General features: G+C 38.4%; 1 protein-coding gene across 2 annotated transcripts; it reads right to left on the minus strand.

The window, feature by feature from the left end:
- Nucleotides 1-2,238: 2,238 nt before the first annotated feature.
- On the minus strand, nucleotides 2,239-12,551 carry si:ch211-156j16.1 (uncharacterized protein LOC564557 homolog). Of its 2 annotated transcripts, none has more exons than XM_026930824.3 (4): nucleotides 12,299-12,545; nucleotides 5,398-5,901; nucleotides 5,139-5,244; nucleotides 2,239-3,601 (listed from the first exon to the last, which is right to left on the minus strand). In XM_026930824.3, exons 1-4 carry the CDS (start codon nucleotides 12,360-12,362, stop codon nucleotides 3,595-3,597), a joined length of 681 nt encoding a protein of 226 aa, XP_026786625.3. In that variant the 5' UTR covers nucleotides 12,363-12,545; the 3' UTR covers nucleotides 2,239-3,594. The 2 variants fall into 2 exon arrangements, with proteins under 2 accessions (XP_026786625.3, XP_053092446.1); XM_053236471.1 differs by lacking the exon at nucleotides 2,239-3,601 and adding an exon at nucleotides 3,666-4,539 and having other exon boundaries at nucleotides 12,299-12,551.
- Nucleotides 12,552-17,586: the final 5,035 nt, after the last annotated feature.

The raw sequence follows: 17,586 nt of genomic DNA on the forward strand, positions 1-17,586 counted from the left end.
TCCTGTTTAGCCTGTTCCAGTGAGTCTGAGCTCTTAACTCCCGAGTGTGAAAATTGTCTTTTTGGCATCTTCAAGCCCCAATCAGGAGTCACTACAGCTTCTGTGCTGAGTTTAGATACTCCAACAACGGGTTCTTTCAATATGAATGTGATCCTAATGGCAGCTGGAAAGACATACTGTAGCCGTATGTGATTTTTTTTTGTGTTTAGACATTAACTCTTCAGATCTACTTTAAGGCATTCATCAAGTGTTATATACAGATGGGTGACAAATTAAAGGAAAAACACCAGTCGTGTTATGGTGTGAGAGGCATTTTGCTGGAGTAGTTTGGATCCACTTGTCCACTTAGAGGGAAAGATCATTCTAAATCAGTACAAAGTTATAGGAATATATAAATGAACATAATTTAAAGAAATATCTTTTAAAGGAATATCTTTTGGAGGAATCCTGCCAGTACCTTTCCAGAAACTTGTACAAACTATGCAATTAAATAGGTTTTGTAGTGCATATGTTTTTATTTTTTGTATAATTCATTTATGTGATTTTACATATTATTCATTTATTTTCACGTTACTTTTTCATATGTGGCTTTATTAACCTATTATTGTTCTTCTTTTTCTTCTTACATTTACATTTATGGCATTTGGCAGACGCCCTTATCCAGGGCAACTTACAGTTATCTCATTTTTATACAACTGAGCAGTTGAGGGTTAAGGGCCTCGCTCAAGGGCCCAGCAATGGCAGCTTGGCAGCTTTCTTATTATTATTATTATTATTATTATTATTATGTCACTCGTTTACTTGTTCACATGTCCAATTTGCCATTTCAGGCATAACATGCCTAACAATGCACCTTCACATTTTTTGCATAATCATATATTATTTACAAAATAACATGTGAAAAGCATATGATTTTTTTCAAATGAGGTTAAGTGAAATAATAATTATAGGCTTAAAAATATGAGATGTGACAGCATGCCTAAATGTTTCCGCAGTTTCTGGCTGTGATCAGTTTAGTCGGAAGAATTAAACTCAGGTACAGAGCCATTAGAGTGAAACTAAACACCCTCACCAGTGTCTACGTCATGCTTGCCCAGCTTCATTAAGGGCAGGAGTCCAGCACAGTTTAGTGACTTGACACCCTATTCATCCTGATTCCAAACGATGCTAGACTCCAATCCGTCATGATCCAACTGGTGTTGGGTATTATTGCTCTATATCATGTGCCCGCTTCTGCTGATATAGTACACCAAGAGGGCCAATGGTGTGTGTGTGTGTGTGTGTGTGTGTGTGTACAAAAAGGGGGAGGGGGGGTGAGATGGTTGTAGTTTTCAGGCTTTCTTTGTGTTGTACTCTGAGGTAAACATGACCCTGGCCAAAATATCCCCCGACTCTGCACTCAAAGATTAATACACATGTAGTACAGAGGAGGCAGAGGGAGATGGTGTCAAGTTTATCTGTAAGTATTGAGTGTGGTTGTGTGTGTGTGTGTGTGTGTGTGTGTGTGAAAGAGGGAGAGAGAGAGAGAGAGAGAGAGAGAGAGAGAGAGAATTTATGAGCATGTGTGAGAACTTTTGAATATGCTCTCTCTCTCTCTCTCTCTCTCTCTCTCTCTATATATATATATATATATATATATATATATATATATATATATATATATATATATATGCATGGATTAATGTGTAACTGATTACTTCAGTGTTACTGATATATTTTCCTATACCTTATATCTTACTATATGGTCTCTGATCAATGTGTATAAGCTGGTCCTTGTTTTCCTATCTCCTGTCATCATGTGTGCTATAGTGCACATGCAGGAAGTGTCCCACCCATCTGAAACGTGCAGAATCTTTTCGTGGCACCTACACACTGTAGCTGAGAGTCTGACTGAGACTCTGTGCTATAAGAGCTCCATTGTTCACAGCCAGAGAGAGGCGAGCTGGGCTGCTGCCTAAAACCACATGGAAATGCACACACAAGTGCCAGCGTTATGTGCCTCACATTACTTAACTGACCAAATCTACACCACGTAGGTACAGTGCGAGGGACAGCAAAATGAAAGACCCGGTTATGATGTGATACCAGTGAAGATTAGTCTAATAACGGTAATACCTGAGGTTATGTGCACTGTTACTGGACAATTTTCACTATTTTTATATTGAAAAACGTCATTTTTGAATAACGCTCGAGTTCACATAACAGAAAGCTTATAGTAACACGCAACACATCAAGATGTCAGTTTTCACTTTTTTACTGAAACAGTATGAACATCCATAAAGAAAAAAAAACACTGCAATTAAATAAAATGACTTAGACAGCAGACAGTAAAGTGAGGACCTGGCGTATAGACTAAGCATAAAAAAGGTATCGTTGCAAATAGTTGCAGTGTCTCAAACCCTTTTACATTAAACATTGTTTCAGTCAGTGCACATATTAAAGCAAGCACAGCATAACACACACCCCTTAATTAAGTAGCAAAAAGAGCCACTTCTAGTCCAGTGAACCTGAGGTTAACACACAAGTCTGTTAGCCAGACCACATGATGTCAAAGGCTGATGAGACTGAGTGTCTCTAAGCTTCTTAAATGTTTTCCAGATTGAACAAAATTTCCAAAAATTATTCTGGTTGCAAAACTTTGCAGCATTCACACTGGCGTTATACTGTGGAGCAAAGTAAATATGATGTGATTACTGCTGAAAAGGGAGGCTGTTAAACACAACCACGTCAATTCAAATTCACATTAATGAACTGCAAGAGTTGAACATAGAAAGTATCCGAGCTGCTAGCCATTCTGTTAATGTTCAAAGTTTTATATGCCAGGATTAAAGCTACTAGATACAGAAACATAGGAAAAATATCATACAGGTCCAATTTGTCCTTACAGGATCTGCATGGGACAGCTTACAACAGGTTACAGTCTCTTTATCTTTCCATCTGTCTGTAATCTGGTCATAAGATGCCTTTTATGCGTCATACTACTGCAGGACGTTAATGTTGTCGTGCCACATGGAACTGAATGTGCATACAGACTCAAGGACTGCTAGTATGTGTGCATGCATGCTTTCGATACATAGAATGCTATAAAAAAGAAAAGGTTAAGCCTGGTGAGTTATGACCATTTTTTGTGTTATTTACACTTTGTAATATTTTGCATTTCTCTAATTTAACTCAACTCTCCCCATTATTTTTAAAGAAATTTTAGTCTTTTTTTTTTGTATTTGTTGGTTGTTAATGTGTTTGTTCATTAGGTCCTCATAACAACCCAGACGTGTTATAACTATATGTTACACATTTTAATTCTTCCTCTTCCTTTACTTCCTGTCTTAATCTTTGGCGGGGAATGGGGGGACATGGTGGAGGTTGGGGCGGGGGGGGAGTGTCGCATGGTGGAGGTTAATGGGGGAAGGGCAGAGCGTCCATATCAATGGCTCTAGGGTTGGGGGTAGGCAGGACGCTGCCCTAATAGTCCTGGATGTTTAGAGTGCTCCTAGCTTGCTTATTTAATGACAGGAAATGACATCAGTTCAGTAGTTCAGAATTTCCAGAACTTCTTCTTCTTCTTCTTTTCTTCCTGTCGCTTCGCCTTCCTTTTCAGGGGCTAAAAAGAGCCAACATCAGAATGACTTTAGTTTGAGCAAATGATGAACACCTACTATCACACACACACACACACACACACACACACACACACATATATATGTATATATGAACTTCCACACTTCCCCTTACCTTGACAGAATTATGAAAGAATTCAAGATTAATCAAAGGAAAGAAATTACAGACAGATTGATTATGCATCTTAATAATAAGAGCAGGACATGTTTACTGTATAATTTTGAAGGTTGCTCATTTATGGTTATTAATGTTTTGTTATCAATATTAACCCAAAGTTATTGGCATTAAATGCACATTCATCTTTGGTGTTGAATTAGTGTTAGTAACACGAATGTCTTGTACAAGTTGATGACACTTTATGTTGCTACTCCGCGTTTTTTGGGGGGGTTCTCTCTTTGCACAAAACAGGCTAATGGCTGCAGTTTGGTGCATAAAGACATTCTAATCACAGCACTGGGAAATTGAATGTTGCTTACTTTTTGCTTTTGACATAGCAAGGTGAACACAACATGTCTGCTCTTCAAGTGATTAAAGTTGTGAGAACCCTCTTGTTAGGCAGCTGGTGAAAATGGCTAACTAATGACTGAAGCTACTAATTTAGCTACATAGCACACAGCTGTTAGTCTTTACCTCAGGCATGTTTGTAAATTATTAAGAACAGACTACATATGACTAAGATTAGACTGCAATAATCATCAGATATGGATATACAGAAATAGAATACCACAGTGGACTATATATATATGAAATCTTCCCATAATAGTGAAAATGGCGTAGGACAACACTGGAGTTGCAACATCATGTCACATCATTTTATCTGCATTAGAATTAGTTATATTAATAAATGATTGATCAACGCGTGGTAATATTACTGAGAGTGAGAGGCCATCTTGCTTAAGAGGCTTTTGTTTCTTTCCAGTCCTACAACACAGAAAACCATTTACTGTTAGCATGCAAATGTTTCCTCCTCTTTGTTTTTAGATTTTTACCCTTTTTTGCACTAGCAACTTTTCCCCTATAAAATGACAGCTACCAGCCTAGGAGGGAAAAGGTTAACATGTGCCTTCTCTGTGACATACTATGTTATCTATATAGGGTTTTGATAGAAATGGCAAAAAAAAAACAAAAAAAAAACCTGTAATTTGTACTCTGTTTTCTGTAGTGTATTAGTTCCTTCCTAACTGTGCTCTAGCTTAATGTGCTTTAGCTTATTTGTAGACCCTGACTTATTTGTCCTAGCATAAGGCTATGTTTGATGAAGGCTGCAAAGCACTTCTAGAAGACCCTCTGGATAAGGGTGTCTGCTAAATGCCATAAATGTAAATATAAATGTAAACCCCTCCCACCCTGAGATATGGGCCATATATGCCCTTTTGGACTCAATTCAAGATCAAAATTCTCTAATGATGGACAAACACTTATAACCATTGCACTATTTGCGAGTGGTATTCAATCCAAAAATGCTAGCACAGCAACCACATGCATATTCCAAAAAACTGTGATGTAGCTGGTGCACTTACGTGTATTGGCCCATCCTCCTGACCACCACGACTATCACTGCAATGATGATGACCACAGCGACCAGTGCACCAAACACAATGCCCACCACGTGACCTGTGCTCATACCTACAGAAAGAATGATAGAGAGAGAGAGAGTGTTGTAAACATAACTAATTTTGATATGTGTATATGAGATTAAAAAGCATATTTGTAATGTTGCTCTGGATAATAGCATCTGCCAAATGCTGTAATGTAAATAAATCTATGTGAGTATCTCACCCTCTGAGTCTTCCACTTCCACCTGATCTGTTTCGATCATTTGGCCAGACTCTGGTTCTGTTTTTGGCCCTTTAGACGTGTCTTGCAGCCCTGTTTTTGGAGCTTCATCTGCTGCCTCAGTAACTTTAGGTGTACCTTCTGTGGCTGTAGTGTCCTCCGTCACCACAGCTGCTTCAGTTGTTTCTGCTGGAGCTTCGGTAACTCCTACTGGTGTTTCTTTTTCTTCCACAGGAGCTTCAGAATGAGCTGACAGTGTTTCTGTTTGTTCCGTCTGATTTTCATTATCAACTGATGGTGCCACTGTTTCCTCCACAGCAACTTCAGTATGAGGTGATGGCGTCTCTCCGTTCTCCACAGCAGGTTCAGTAGCAGCTGATGCCGGTGCTTCGGTGACAACTTTGTCTGGAGCAGCCTCCTCCTCCTTAAACGTTTCTGAAGCCTCAGTGGGCACGAAAGCCCCTGTCACTTGCGCCGACTCCGCTTCTGTGGGTACCACAAGAGTACCTGTGCGAAAGGAAAACCAACAAATGTAGAAATGTTATGGCTTATACAGCATTTTAACAAATGAATCAGTTTAAAATATAGTGAAATATAGTGTAAAAATGTGTTTTTATGATTAGATCTTTTAGGAGAAATGAATTAGAGTATGCATACTGGTTAAAGTGTGAAAATTGTTACTTTTTCTTTCTTTTTTTCCTTCATTGTTTTAAGTATGGGGACTTGGAATTGACTTTTGACTGGAAAGTGTTATTGCATCATAAAGATCATCAGATATTAACCTATCATGTTTCATTATGCAAATGACGGCCATGGGACTCTACATTACCATAAAAAGGGTGGATACATATTAATGGTGTTTTCAATTTGCATATTAATTTAGATTTTTAGATGAAGGTACTTTTTTCAAAATGCCGCGTCAAGCAGTTTATTCTTCAATACAGGAAGATATTAATGGTCTTATAATAAAGACTGTTCTCTCAACTGTAGATCTTGTTTTTGTCTGCCTCTCACACATACGTATGTACCCTCTCTTGTTTTGGTAGTTGGAGTGGTACACTGATGAGTCAATATTTTCTGACACAAACTGTCTCTCTTAAAATGACACAAAACACACACACACAGAATATCCTACCCACACCTCCAAGGCAAGGCCCCTCCTAAACCCCACCCTAACCAGCTCATATCCCGCCTGCGTCATCACTCATTCCACAAATGTCGCCTCATTTCCTTTAGATGGAGCTGGGAAGAAGCACAAGTTCCTTGGGAGGAAATAACTTCAGTTTTATCATTAAAACGTCTCACTCTTAAAACTGAACTGGACTGCAAGTGTCTTCCCAAGATCTTTAACTAGCACAGATGTTCTTAGCATAAAAAAAGCCAGCTGGAGCCCATATGTGTGAGGGAACCACCCTTTACAATAACATCCCTGACTACTGATCACCAGAGACCAATGCTATAACCTAGGAGTAGAGAATTTCACCCACAAAGTTGCAGAGTAGTAGGAGCTACACCTTATGCAAGTAATCAATGTCTAACAACGAAGGTTATTTTTGATAACATTACACTGAAATTTGTCACACATTGACTTCCATTTTTTTTTCATGCATCCCTGTTATTTAACAAAGGAAAATGTATAATTAGAACTCCTTTAACTTGTTTCATAGATGTATTATGGATAAAAAAGTATTATGTGTTGTCCTTTAATAAATAAAAATGCTTAACACATTTATACCACTTCAGGGTGATAACAGTAACTCCACTTCACATCAGGTCGCATTGCACCACCCCATTGCTGATTATTTTCCAATAACACCACACCCTGTCAGGATTTATACCTCATATAACATTTCATCTCTTCTGACAACTAATCCTCAAACTGCTCTATTTTGCTTTAGTATAAATTCCAGTTCTGGTCTGGGTTAAGCATATCATTTACTTCCCGCTCAACCAGTCAGAAGTTGCTAGACGCACAACACCACAGATGTGCACGCATTGCATATTTGGGGTCTTGATTGTCTGTTATGCTTACCTATACACCTAAAGTTTTTGTAATAAATCAAACTAACATATAACCAGCCCATATGCTTTAATTGCTATTTCTAGTTCTGCCATGCCTAGATGGTACGAAGATGCCCCAATGAGAATCATTAGTGAAACCTCATCCAGAGCAGTAGTTCTCTTTGTAGATAGCAAGATTAATTGTGCTGCCCTGTTGCTCGGGAAAACCCAGAACTGCAGAAAGATTTTTTTATACTGGCCCTTCCCCTATTATTACTTTCACATGACGAACGTACAAGAAAAGTGGTACTGTTCTGATGACATTACAGATAGCTCATTCAGTTGGCGCAGGATTGCCATAAATTGTGATTGGTTGGCATATATTTTATTTGACTTAAAGTGAACAACTTCTTTTTTTAAACATGTACATGTACTTTTTTAGCTTTGGCTGAAGCGGATGTAATAAATTGACTAAATTAAAAGTAAGTAGAGATAGAATTCTGAGATTTTTCTGCAACCTCCTTGGTGCCATTCTAGTCTTTCCCACCGGTTCCCCGATGCCCCGAGCTAACACCTAGAATCTTCCCTAGTACATAAACTGCATCAATCCTAATCAATCAAGCTAACAATGGGTTGTTGTTCTTCTTCTTTCAGCTGCTCCCATTAGGGGTCCCCTCAGTGGATCACTGGTCTGCATATTTGATTTGGCACAGTTTTTACCCCGGATGCCCTTCCTGGCACAACCCTCCCTGGTGTTATAATCAAGCTAACAATGGGTAACATTTCAATAAATGTAAATTGGTGCATGTTTAGGATGCACCAAACTATTTTTATGCAACAGTGCATTTCGCCTCCGATGAATGTTGTAGTTGGTTAAAATAGTAGGTTATAATTATAGATTTTTACAGGCATTTACAGTAAATGTGTTTTTTTTTGTCTCAGATAATAAGAGTATAGTAAACTGAATGCAGGAAACCAACTTCAACGTCAAACTGCTGTAGGACATGATGTCATTTGGTTCTTTCTCCCTTCCCTTTATTCAGGGGTCTTCCATTGTTCTGCCATGGCTTTTGGGCTGGAGGGGGCATTTCTGCTATCTTTTTCACTACAGGCCACGCATGCTATAAGGCATTTAGACAAAACCACCATTAGCAGCAGACTGGTACAAAAACACACACAGACATGGCTAGGAGGAGGTGGTCCCTGAGTAGAGAACTTTGTGTCCTGTTTGTTCAGAGAGAGAGAGAGAGAGAGAGAGAGAAAGAGAGAGAAAATGATGATGGGAGGGTTATGTTAGTGTGGTCTGTGTGTGTGTGTGTGTGCACTTTATGCCTAACAGACATTGTTAACAATTGCCTCATTATGTTGTGGACTCCAACAATTAGCCTTAAGTATGGTTTCCTTCTCCTGCAGCAACTTCTACACACACAGACATGCTTGTACACACACACACACACACACACATATACACACGGAGAAAAGTGGCAAGGAGTGAAGCAAAAAAGAGCAATCTGTTCTCTCGCTCTCAACCATGCTTTTGCAATCGAGTCTAGCTGACGTTAGTTGTGCCTCTTCTTTTTGTGTTTTTTTTTTAATCTTAGAAAAAAAACACGTATATCCATCAGCTCTTGTGTAAATTTGAATGAGTTGCCAGTGTATGTTTTCTCTGCATGGGTGTGTGTTGATTGATTGAAAATCAAACCAATTTGTGCACTTTGGTCAATGAATGTTGCCTTTAAATGTGCTGTATAATTAAAATGTACTCCCCCTACCCCCCCACCCACATACACACACACACACACATTAGCTCTTACACACAGCTTTGGTGAGTTGTGTTCTAGGCGTGGCAGCACAGCTGTAGGACATGGACAGCAGAGGCAGCTTTAGGAGTACGAGTGGTTAGAAGCAGAGACACAGAGGAGACAGCGTAGCACTGGTGCACGAGGAAGGCATGGTGTAGAAATAGCAGGGCTGTGTAACAGAGTTAACAGGGTGTATGGTTCATTTATGGCCTCAAGCCATAGGATATCATCTGCCATCGGGTGTATGGGATGATGGAGAGAGAGAGTGTGTGTGTGTGTGCACGTGATTGAAAATCAGCATGCCCGACCTACAAAATGAGTAACTATGACCAAGACTGAAAATTTCCCTAAAGCTAAAAGAAAAAGTACCATAAAAGGGAAAAGAAAGACTGTGCAGAGGGGAGGGATGGAGCAGGATAAAGTAGGAGAGAGAGAGAGACCTAGAGGCAGAGAAAGAGAGAGACAGAGAGACCATCACATCCATCACCATCACAATCAGCTACCACTGCAAATTGTGATGATTGGCGGGGTTAGGTGGGGGTCAAGATCTTGTCTTTTCAAGCTGTGTCCATGAGGGGAGTGTGAAACTGGAATGTTTTTTTTTTGCTGGGGAGGCCCAGAAACTCATAAAATCGTACATACTCCTACACACACGCACACACACACACACACATGCGCCCACACACAAATTGCATTAGAGTGGAGACAGCCAAAAGATGATACAATGTTGTGAAAGTTGTTCTCATCACACAAGTCGTCCTTCATGTCCTGAGACAGAGTGGTGCAATGATGCATCATCTGGATGTTATTATATATGCAGATCTGTGAAAGTGTGAATAGGTTCAGCCTCTTTCTGCTCTATATACACAACCCCAAAGAATTTAGAATATAGTAGGATAGAGAGAGAGAGAGAGAGAGAGAGAGAGAGAAACCTTTCTGCCACTGTCACTGACATTTTTCTGAAAATTTTAAAATTCAACCCTGGCTATAGAAGTATTTGAATGAATGACGGGCGTCTTCCAAAACATATGTACGCTATTACTCAGGTCCTCTAGTGCCCTGGTAGTCACTTTGACAGCTACAAACATGGTCTAAGGCTTGAAAATATATCCCAGACTTGTAAATTTGTCTCAGTAAATTTGTAACTATTCACATGACTCAATGCATATGAATAGTTTCTAGGGATAAGGTTGAGAATAGGGATGGTGTTAGTGTTTCTATATTTTCTTACAACTCTCATCTGTTCAAATTTTTCTTAATTTCTTATGAGATCATGGAACAAGTACATGGCTACACATATTTGTTACAACATTACACAGCTTTTTTTGATCATATGCTCGTCTGAATGTACTTATAGATACCTTCTTATAGATAACTGTACTTGTGTACCTTTTTTTTATCAAAGAACACTCTAAAAGAAAGGACTAAGCTGAGGCTTTAACGTCCAAACACACGTCACTGGGGTGGTACCCTCAAAGGTATGCTTTGTACTTTTAGTTGTAGTGGGACAACAATGAGGTGCATAATTGTTTCAGAGAACACTTACATTGTATGTTAGACAACATAAATGTACCTGTAAAGTATATTTTTTGCTGATGGTCTAGAAAAATAATTTGTGAAACCAGACATTGTGCCTCATGGTTGGAATAAATATCTGTGCACACACTAAATACGTGCTAAATATTCAGTGCTAAATGCTTAATCTTAGTGATCATTAACCACAGTTATTATTATATGTATACACATTACCAATCTATAATACTTTTACTATTAATGACATGTTTTCTTTACTAAATTAAAACACTATGCCATTTTTTTCTAGCACAGCTTTCAAAAAGATCTCTCACATCTACTACATATCCACTAAAGACAACATGATTAGCCTCAGTCATAGATCATTTTTTCCTCTCACATCATTAATGCAAATAAATAGAAATGTAATGGTTATAATATTATGGTTAATCATCATTAATGCTTTTATTACCACTTTTACAGCAGTTAATTGCAGATAAGTACAAATGGAATGAGTGTGTTGCAAGACAGCTTTTTAATAAGAGTTTGTTTGTCATGCCAGGTTCGTAGGATTGTAACAGGCACTTGACGTGTCTAAAGGTTGCATTTTAAAAATAACACATACACAAGACCCTGTGGGGGTGAAAGCTTGATACCCTGCCAAAGATGGTGACATGTAGGAGTGGAGTGAGCAAGAGATATAAGGTGAGGGACCCACCCTGCATGGGCATAATTTGAGTCTCTCTCTCTCTCTCTCTCTCTCTCTCACACACACACACACACACACACACACACACACACGCTTCAAAGCTTGAGACGAAAAGTCTGACTAGCCACCAGAACACCAAATGCTATTCTTAAATATAGGGCCAGATCTATTAATATGCTCACATGACCCTGCCCAGGCAGACAGAAAAGAAAGAGAGATCTCCCTGTAAAAACTGAGCCAAGACACATGGCACCATTACGTCATTGTCTTAAAAGTGCTTCAAATGAGAGAGAGAGAGAGAGAGAGAGAGAAAGAGAGAGAGAGAGAGAGTTTAACAGCACATGACATAATCTGTGGCTTTATCACTTCTACTAAGTTACCAAGTTTAGAGCAATTACTTGAAATTTCCATTACTATCCAGTGGATTACGAAAATGAAAACAAAGTAAGAAAGTGATATTTAAATACACAGATTCCCTTTAAAATGTTTGTTTTTGTAGGAAAACTTTTTGTCGAACTACTGAACAAGCCAATATCATGCCATGCTTAGAGAATGTCAAAGAAAGTCAAAGAAAGTCAAAGAAAGAAAGAAAGTCAAAGAAAGAGAGCTGGAGAGGCTCCTGAGGTGAACACTTCACAGAGAAGAAGAAGAAGAAGAAGAAGAAATAAAATAAAATAAAGAAGCTTTCATATGCAGGAGTAAAAGAGCTCATGAGTAACAGGTCTGAGTGTACGTGTGTGTGTGCACAGGCAGGCAGGACGAATGAAAAAGTCAAAGGACATAAAAGTTGAAGAATGAATGATGAATGAAAGCATGATAGAAAATGTACTGTGTGTGTGTGTGCGTGTGTGTGTGTGAGTGTGTGTGCATATTGACTTACTTGCATGTGTGATGGTACAAAAATACCCAACCAGGGCAAACAGCAGCAGCAGATCAAACTTCATGATGTCTTCAGATTTCTGAATGAAACTCAGAATGAATGCTCTTGGAACTCCTGAAACTGATCTCAGAGGCAGAAGTTATCTCACACACAGTGGAGATGAATAATGATAGATGAAGCAGGAGCAGCACACACAGCTCTGAGAGACACTGGAAAGAAAGTCAAAGAGAAGGAGAGTGTGTGAGGAACAGTGTGTGTGTTTAGAGGATGGAAATGGGGGTTGGGCACACGTGTTAGGTGGTCCTGCCCCTTGTGCCTTCTTTAACTTAGTAAGTGAGACGCTCTCACACTCCCTTGCCTCTCAGCTCACACCATATTCACACAATGACCAGGACACGTAGCGAATCTGGGTGCAGTCTGATAGATTAACAAATACATATATAATTGAATATATATATATATATATATATATATATATATATATATATATATATATATATATATATATATATATATATATAGATAGATAGATAGATAGATAGATAGTATATTAATCCTCATATAGAATATAAATCCTCATATAAGAACCTCATACTTTAGAGGTGTTTGTGCTTTGGTACAGTGTATTTGATGTTGTATTAGGGTTGTGTGTGTGTGTGTGTGTGTGTGTGTTTGTGCGTGGTGTTTAAGATGGGGTTACATACAACAGAGCATCGACTGTGCCACCTACTGACCACAAACTGTAAGATTCACTCTGTCTGGGTCAGGCAACTCAACTCTAAAATAATTTGGTGCTCATCCATTTAATCTTTGCATACTATCACATTGTCTAATTATCCTTGCGAGGACCTCCTATTAACATAACGATTAATACAGCTAATTAATGCTTTCCATTTAGGTTAGGAATTTGGTCCCCAGCAAAATGTTTGGTGACCAGACACACACACACACACAGATTAATCAGATTCAAACTGATAGTGTTATAGGCTTCATTAAGCTACATGTATTTTTTTATCAAGTAACTAAATCCATTTTATTTACAGTGTGGCAGCAATTTTGCAGCTGATTGTTTAATTAGGAAATGAAAGGTGAACAAATGTTTTGGCAACGATACCAAATGGAGGCTACTAGAAGGATATTATATAGGAAAGGTCTCTTCCTTTATAACACACACACACACACACACACACAAAAGATCATTCGTCACAGCATGACATCACAGCTCACTTCTAGTGTTATTCAGATGAAGTGTTCATGGGCCATTGCCTCATTTCCTCATTCATCTACACCTATTTAAATCCATCCAACCTTCAGGGGGGCTTTGTGACTTTGTTAGAATGAAGAATAAACATAGAATTTCTGGTCTATTCTCCGTAAAACCCTAAAACTCCATTCACTCGTCATCAACAGATATCTACATTATAATGTGCCTGGACTATTTTTGGTGTCTTTTACCATAAGCCTTAAACAAATAAAGTAGCCTGTTTCTATTTGTGTGCTGGATACTGTCATTTAAAAACACTAAAAAATTATTTAATGTTTTTTTAAAACATTAGAAAAAATTTACATTTTATTACCCATGAAATCGCTTTTGCAACATATACCTAGGTTCTAAATTATGTTCATTTTGCAAAGGATTAAATTAAAATTGAAATGAAAAGCATCAAAACGTTTCTATTATAGTATTTTTGCAACTATTGACAAACAGTTCAATCTGCTACAATCAAGCAAAAAAGTGGATTGTATGCTAGTGTGTTGTGTGTATATACTGTATGCATATAATGCTCATATACATCAGGACATTACTGTTCACAATATATTTACATATATTATAATACACTAATGTATATATTTCTGTCACATTTTTTAAAAATATTTTTTCAAAATATAGATTATTTTGAGAAAAATTATCTATGGGATGATCAAAAGCCCACTGTCTTGTGTAACCAAGAATTGAATGGCTTCTCTTTTGAGTCTAATTCCTCCCAAGGTTTCTTTCTGTTAAGCTTCCTTAACCTCTTCTTGCAATAGTTAAGGAAACTTAAACGACTGCAAGCAATTGTTATGCAGATCTACACAGCCATTATTAATTCCATTTTATCAATATCTGAAACTGTCTAGTATGGAACTGCTTCAACGAAGGCCAAGAACAAACTGCAGCACAGCTGAAGAGATTACTGCGTGCAGCCTTCCAGCCTTCCATCCAGGATTTGTATCTAGCCAACATACGGAAGTGAGCACAGAAGATCATAACTGACTCTACACACCCTGTCTACTAGCTTTGTCAAAGAATGTCCTCAATTTTTTTATACAATCAAAACAAAACCTATAAAAGCTTTTTTTTCAAGAGCAGTTTAGGACGTAAACCAGCCATAACTGCTGCTAAACACATATGATACTTTCCTAATTTCCCTACATCTAGCAACTTGAACATTATATCAGGGTTGTGTATTTTCTACTGTCAGATACTGTACTCAGTGTTGTTTGTGTGTGTAGTCAAATACCTAGTACAATTTGGAGAAAACAGTGCTCCTGTACACAAAGCAAGGTCCCTAAAGACATGGTTTGCCAAGGTTAGAGTGGAAGAACTCGACTGGCCTGCACAGAGCCCTGACCTCAACCCAGCTGAACACTATTGGGATGAACTGGAGCGCAGACTGTGCACCAGGCCTCCTCATCCAACATCAGTGCCCAACCTCACTAATGAGTAAAGACTGAATGAGCACAAATCTCCACAGCCACACTCCAAAATCCAGTGGAAAGCCTTCTCAGAAGAGTGGAGGCTATAACAGCAGCAAAGGAGGGACTAAATCTGGAATGTAATGTTAACAAGCACATTAGGGTGGGATTGTCAGGTTTCCATAAACTTTTGGCCATATAGTGTAATTTTGTCTAATTATACCAAGTGCTGACTTCAGAGATTTCCACCATATTAGAGATATGGATATAGCCACCTTTTCCATTTAGAGTCCTTTGACCCCACGCTGATCGAGTGCAAATCTACTGTATGTGTAAATGAAACCACAATATCAGCACACCAAATACAATTTTCATTTTTAACCACAAATTGCATTTGAGAATTCAAATATACATATGTCTGTGCAGTATTGGGTGGGGCATGGATGTATTATGTGACTGCACTTGTTCACTTCATAGCGTTCTTCACATTTTCCTGCAGTGTTTCAGTAACAGCTGGTCTGAAAATCTCTTCGTAAGTAGAGGTTTCCAATTCCAATGAAAATCCTGTCGCTAAAAAGGCAGGGGGAAATGAATGATCTTAAAGATATAATGAGAAGATTTTTTTTCATCAATATTCCTATTCCATTATCTATCTATCTATCTATCTATCTATCTATCTATCTATCTATCTATCTATCTATCTATCTATCATTAATCTGGCTGTAGCAAAATTGTGTAAAGGGGAAAAGTACTACAGTTCAACCAATATTATCCAACAGCAGTAGATCAAGGCAACATGGTGATATAGGGTCAGGCTAGAGATGAGAAAACTGCCATCTGCAGTGTATGACTGGATTCATTCCTATTTCAATGTCAAGCATGTCATGCCATTAATATATTATGCTATTGCATCAAAGGTTCATATGGAGTAATGAAAAGCATAATTCACTAGGATATGTATCAAAGAAATGTTCCAGCGTTTTTTCAACTTAATGTCTATCTACCACTGCCACTAGCCACTGCTCCTCTGAACAGAGAGGAGTCAGTTAAGGTGTTTTTGGACACCTTACAATTATTCCCAGTCTCACTAGAGCTGTATCGAACATGTCCCACTGGAGGAGATCCTGGGGCAGACCCAGGACTTGCTGGAGAGATCATATCTCACAGTTGCCTTGGGAAAGTCTGGGGATCCCCCAGGAGGAGCTGGAATCTCTAGCTGGGTATGGAGAAGTCTGGGCTGACCTTCTCCTGTTTCCTCGAGAACCCCACCAGGAAAAGCGGAAGTAAAATGAATGAATGAATAAAAAATTGTAATGCTCTGCACTGACAAATGAACTGAAAACAATGAAAAACTCATTAACTGAACCTCACTTAAAATTTATTAAGGGCAGTTGTTTGGGTAATCAATAAGCATTTAAGAGAAAACAAGTATTATAGAGTGATTTCATTAATGGGGGTGGCACAGCAGGTACTTCTGCTGCCTCACACCTACAGGGTCCCTGGTTTGAGTCTGAGCTCAGGTGACTGGGTAGAGTTTCTGTGCGTGTTCTCCCCAAGTCCACATGGGTTTCCTCCAGCCTCCCAAAAATTCACAAAGCAGCTTTACAGAAATCTGGATATAAAAATTTTATTTAACTTTATCCCTTCTTGCTTGTAGGTGGATTGTCTAAGATTTGCGCCTAGGAGTGTATGACTGTGTGTGTGTGTGAGTGTGTGTGCATGATGATGGACTGGCATCCAATCCATTGTGTATTCCCCCCTCACACCCACGGCCCTGATCAGAATAAAGTGGTTACTGAAAGAAATGGAACCTCATTTTCAGAGGGAATAATTTGTGATTGTGCATTACCAGCATAGACATATGAATATGGAAAAAATATATAAAAAACTGCATGTAACTATTTTTATTGTACTGCTACACTGTTAGGATGTTGGATAAAACTACATGAGAACAGTTTTGGTAAAACTTTCTCTCATGTCTGTCTCATCCTAATCCTGTTATTATCAGAGTGGTTTTATATTAACGTCATACAGTATACAGTATTTGCTGAATTCAACAAGCAAGTTTCTAGTAAACATGTTTTCTTTTCTCTTGTCAGTACAGGAAAAAAGTGGTGAATTCATGCCTGTGGTGATTCATCTGACCAGCAACACTTGTGTTAGAGAAAGAAAAACACTAACTGAACTGTGACACTTCAGCACTGGCTTCTGGTAACAGGGCTTTATGAGGTGTTTCTTTATGTGGTGGGTGTAATGTTTCGCAGCTGCCTTGTGACACCACAGCCATTTCTCTCAGGAAAGCCTCAAATCCATTCACTGCCTGTGATTTTAATGGTATGAAACCAATTCATGTTATTTTCCATAGTCATTCTGGCAACACACACTTATATATCTCATCATTAGCTGGAGACCTATCAGAAAAGGAAGGACCTGAGTTGGGTAATAATTTATTTATTTATTTATTTATTTTTTGATATTAAGCCTGCAGCATGTGTTTTACAAAAAAAAGAAAAGATTTTGGTCATTCAAATGTCCATGACTAATTAAGTGAAAAGAAAACAGAAGGCATTTGTATGGTAATTTGTATATTACCATTGTAGGCTGTTACT

Source organism: Pangasianodon hypophthalmus, chromosome 8 (genome assembly GCF_027358585.1).
Source record: "Pangasianodon hypophthalmus isolate fPanHyp1 chromosome 8, fPanHyp1.pri, whole genome shotgun sequence".
NCBI lineage: Eukaryota > Metazoa > Chordata > Actinopteri > Siluriformes > Pangasiidae > Pangasianodon > Pangasianodon hypophthalmus.